At 37.5% G+C, this 5,000-nt stretch overlaps 1 protein-coding gene across 2 annotated transcripts in view; it reads right to left on the reverse strand.

The window, feature by feature from the left end:
• The window catches only part of LOC143031961 (BTB/POZ domain-containing protein 6-like), a 36,966-nt gene that overhangs the window by 238 nt on the left and 31,728 nt on the right, over positions 1 to 5,000 (reverse strand). For both annotated transcript variants that reach the window (XM_076196361.1, XM_076196360.1), the window contains exons 5-6: positions 1,144 to 1,283; positions 1 to 995 (exon numbers count right to left, since the gene is read on the reverse strand). The exon at positions 1 to 995 is cut by the window's left edge and continues 238 nt beyond it. In XM_076196361.1, the coding sequence (XP_076052476.1) occupies positions 332 to 995; positions 1,144 to 1,283 (804 nt within the window). In that variant the 3' untranslated portion in view covers positions 1 to 331. The remainder of the gene's footprint in view (positions 996 to 1,143; positions 1,284 to 5,000) is intronic.

A 5,000-nucleotide genomic window follows, 5' to 3' on the forward strand; every position in this document is an offset into this window, starting at 1 on the left:
GACGAAATGTCGACGGTTTGCAGGCTAGACAGCGGTTGGCCGAGTCGTCACTTCAACACTCGTGAGCAGTTCAGCCTGAGAACCAAGGACGACACTACACCCTCTTCCCCTATCTACGGTGGCGCCCTTCACACGCTTGGCCCTGGCTGCTGCTCCTTTCACGTTTCATTCTTGCTGGCGCCAAACCTGGTCAACGTCGCCATTAGGAACAGGACCCGCTCTCTCCTGTGACATGAATGACGCTCTCGTCCTTTCTTTTCCCTCTCGACAGCCAAACCCGAACGGACTTCGCTTCCACAGGGCCGAGGGTACGCAGAGGAGTGCCTACTTCCTAACTACTTGTCGGCTTCCAGATATAAAAAGAACAGTCATGACCCCGTGAAAATGAAAGAGTTGTGTTCCCCGCCCTATCCCTTTCTCCACGATATAACCTAACATCTTTTTTGGGGTAAAACACAACTCTGTATTTCTTATCCTTCTGAAGGACAGCTGGCCTCGTGAAAGTGAAATTCTCATCTTCAGACGCCACTGAGCTTATCGTTTTTCCTTCGTCGTCCATTATGTTAAGTGCTCCACCGCAGGTGGAGGTTTGACTATAAGATTTAACATGCATGTGGTGAAGCTGAATCGTCGCATCACTCGAAAGACCTTCAAACAAGACGACTTCTGAAGACGAAGTGTAATCCACCCAGGAACCAGGTAAGTACAGTTCACAGCGAGAAAGCTCCTCCCTCTCCCTGAGCTTTGGGGCCCTGCCTCTCCTGGTAGGATTGAGAGGAGTGTCCTCTGGGAGGGTCGAGAGGTCGGCGCCCCTGATCGCCCTCTGGATGTGGAAGCACTCCGTGTGAGTCAGCACGTCCGTGCCGAACACGTTGTCGACGAACTCGTCGCAGGACATGTTCAGGAACCGCACCTCCTTCAGCAGGTCGTCCCCGATCTTCTGGCGCACTGCACTCCCTGACGGCTCCTCCTCCGGGCCTAGCTGGGCTCTTCCCCTGCAACGACAAGAGACACAGTGCCGCTCACACAACGCCTTAATGTCGGAGGTTGATGGACGAATATCTAACCACAGCTGCATTACACATCACGTTGAAAACAAAAGAGAAATGGCCACAAAGCAGGGGGACATGCACATGTATTTACCAGGCAATCAGTCCTTTGAAGGGGACAGCCTCGGAAGAAAAACAGATGTCATCGCTCTTTAGCAAGTTCCTCAAGGTTTCTTTGCTCAGGTGAGATACGGTCTCAGACGACATGACAGCATCAGGGTCACGACACAGCATCTGTGGAGCAAAAGTCAAAATATTTTGTTTTTACACCCGTTGACGAGGAACAATTTGTACATGAGAAGGGGAGATAGAGAAAGAGAGAAACATGGGCAAGAAGTACAAAGACAAACAGAGAGATATGGCGGGGCAAAGTAGGGAAACAAATAGAGATAATGGTGGAAAAGGAAGAGAAAGAGGAAGAAAATGTGACAGACAGGGATATATATATATATATATATATATATATATATATATATATATATATATATATATATATGCAAAGTAGACCACTTGGAAAAAGAAACTAACGAAGCAGAGCGCTTTTTTATATTACATCTTCATTGCACTGAAGATGTAATATACGAAAGCGCTCTGCTTCGTTAGTTTCTTTTTCCAAGTGGTCTACTTTGCATAAGTGAACACACGTACCCGTGTTCTTATTAGCATATATATATATATGTATATATATGTATATATATATATATATGTATATACACATTATATAAATATATACAGACGCTCCTCAACTTACGTTTTAGTTACATTCCGAACGGCCGAACGTAACGTGAAAATGAACGTAAGTTGTTACTGTACGTTCCAGTACTGTATGACCGTTCATACTGTACTATACATCCATAAATTCTATTACTGTATCTTATAAAACACCCCTAAATCATTAATTATAAACATAACATTGTAAAATAATAACATTAGTTTCAAATAAATTAAATTCAAGCAACATAAAGTGAGATGGGGAGGACGAGGCAAGGCACGTTCAGTCTGTTGTTTGTGCCATGTAAACAATGGACGCAGCGTCATGCGTATCGTTTGAACGTCTCGTGCTACAGAGAGCGTGCTATACTCAAAAATTCACAAACAAAAATTAGTCAGTTCAAACGTAAAATCGCAAAAACGTAAAACGAATGATACGTAAGTAGAGGAGCGTCTGTATATACATATATACATATATATATATATATATATATATATATATATATACACATATATATATATAATATGTATATATATATATATATATATATATATATATATATATATATATATTTACAAAGGGTTTACAAAGGCGGAGCATGTCCACAGGAGACCTTTTGGTCCATAACTAGGTTGGATGCAAAAATATATATATAAATGATAAAGAAATAGATAAAATGAAAAAAAATGATATAATAATAAATAAAATAAATAATACATAGGTATAGATAAATGATAACAAACGGGTAAATACTAAATAATGATAAACTGGCAAATAAATAATAATAAATGGAAATCAAGCAAATTATAAACAAAGACAAATAATAACAAACAAATAATCAAATAATATAAGATAAATGGCAGTCATTACAGCATCTTGCTTAAAAGTTTAAACGAATCATAAAGCTTCAAACTGAACTACATTGCACTGCCTCTGCAGGAAGTTTATTCCATTCATTAACTACACAGTTGGTGAAGTTGTTTCTACCCACTTCCAAATTAAATCTATTTCCTGACAGTTTGAGACCATTATTTCTTGTCGGATTCTCAGTGTAAGAATTTTGTCACTTTTGATTTTGTCAATCCCCTTTAGAATCTTAAATACCTGTATCAAGTCACCTCTGAGTCTACGCTTTTTTAGGGAAAATAGATTCATATGTTTTAGTCAATTTTTGTATGATTTATTTTTTATATTTGGAATCAGTTTTGTGGCTCTCCTTTGTACTTTTTCCAATCTGTCAATGTCTTTAATGAGATTCAGTGACCATATGGAAACAGCATATTCCAAATGTGGACGAACTAATGATTTATATAGCTTGTTAATGAGAGATCAGCTTTTGAAGTAAAAAAAAATTGCTGAAATACACTGCTTAGATGATTTGAGATCATTACTGATAATTACCCAGAGATCCTTCTCACTATCCACTTTTGTTAACGAATTTCCAAACAACTTGTAATCATACTTACTGTTATTTTAAGCGGCCTTGCTGTGGATGTGCTGTGTCTTGCGACACTGCTTCTGACCCAGGGCAGTGGACAAGGTGCAGGGATGACCCGTCATCCAGGAGGTGCTAGGATAAAAGGGAGGGTGGAGGGGTGTGGAGTGTATTCAAGGATGGAATGGGTGGAAATGATCTTATGCCTTTTTCTTTTTGGCTACCTCCCTTCTAGGCGGGAAAGCCATGGTATATGTATGTGCATAACCTTGCATTTACTTGTGTTAAATTTCATTAGCCACTTTTCAGACCATTGCTGTAATTTTTTTCTAAATCTTCTTGAATATCTAATTGATTGAAGTGATCATTTGCCATCCTGCACAATTTTGTATCATCAGCAAATTTGAAGACAATACATTTTAGTCCGTGGTCTATATCAATTATATATACTATGAACAGAAATAACCCAAGAATGGAACCCTGAGGAACTCTACTTGTAACATTTTTCCATCTAGAAGTTTTGCCATTTAAAAGAACTTTCTGTTTTCAATCATTTATCCAATTTCTAGTCCAACTTAATAGGCTGCCACTTTGTGTGAAGCTAATTTAGTATGTATTCTTCCGTGGGGGACAGTATCAAAAGCTTTTGCAAAATCTAAATATATTAAATTTATATTGTTTCTTTTGTCATAATTCGATATGACTATGTTGTAGAATTTGAGTAAATTAGTCACGCATTTCTGTCTGAATCCATACTGGCTATCATTTATCAAACAGTTCCTTTCTAAATGATGTTCGATAGCATCTCTGATGATAGTTTCCATCAAATTTCCTACAATTGAAGTCAAGCTTATAGGCCTGTAGTTATTGATTTCTTTTTGTCACCTTTTTTGAATACAGACGCTTCTCAACTTACGTTTTAGTTACGTTCCGAACGGCCGAACGTAAGTTGAAAATTAACGTAAGTTGTTACTGTACTATACATCGGTAAATTATATTACCGTATCTTATAAAACACCCCTAAATCATTAATTAAACACCTAACATTGTAAAATAATAACATTAATCTCGAATAGATTAAATTCAAGCAACATAAATTGAGATGGTGGAGGAGGAGGGGGAGGAGGAGGCAAGGCATGTTCAGTTTGTCGTCTGCGCAATGTAAACAATGGACGCAGCGTCGTGCGCAAGTATCGTTTGAACTACGGAGAGCGCGGTAAACTAAAAAAATTCTCTAAAAAAAAAATTTTTTTACAATTTTTTTTTTTACCGTCAGTTCAAATGTAAAATCGAAAAAACGTAAAACGAATGAACGTAAGTAGAGGAGCGTCTGTATTGGAGTGATGTTAGCTAGCATCCATTCTCTTGGGACATCTCCGGATATGATGGATTTGATTTTTTTTTTCTTTATAATGGAACAACAATCTCATTTCTAATTTCCTTTAAGATTATTGGATGCCAACCATCAGGCCCTGGTGTTTTATTAACTTTGAGTTTCTCTATACACCTTTTAATTTTTTCTTTTGTTATATTGACCGTAGTAAGTTTACCCTAGATTTTTCACAGGTTTCAGTTTGGAGTTCACTTTAAGGTGTTTCGTTTACGAATACACATATATGTGTATATATACAAATATACATGTGTATAGATATGTATATATATATATATATATATATATCTAAATAGAAATGTAGTAGCACATTTGTAAATAACACACAGGAACCCACAGTCGGAGAAAGAATAAACTTCGAATAAAGAATAATCCTATATTTCGGCTATCAACTGTAGCCCTCTTCAGGAAAGT

The sequence above is a fragment of the Oratosquilla oratoria genome, chromosome 12 (assembly GCF_046742065.1).
Source record: "Oratosquilla oratoria isolate Oo_2021 chromosome 12, ASM4674206v1, whole genome shotgun sequence".
NCBI lineage: Eukaryota > Metazoa > Arthropoda > Malacostraca > Stomatopoda > Squillidae > Oratosquilla > Oratosquilla oratoria.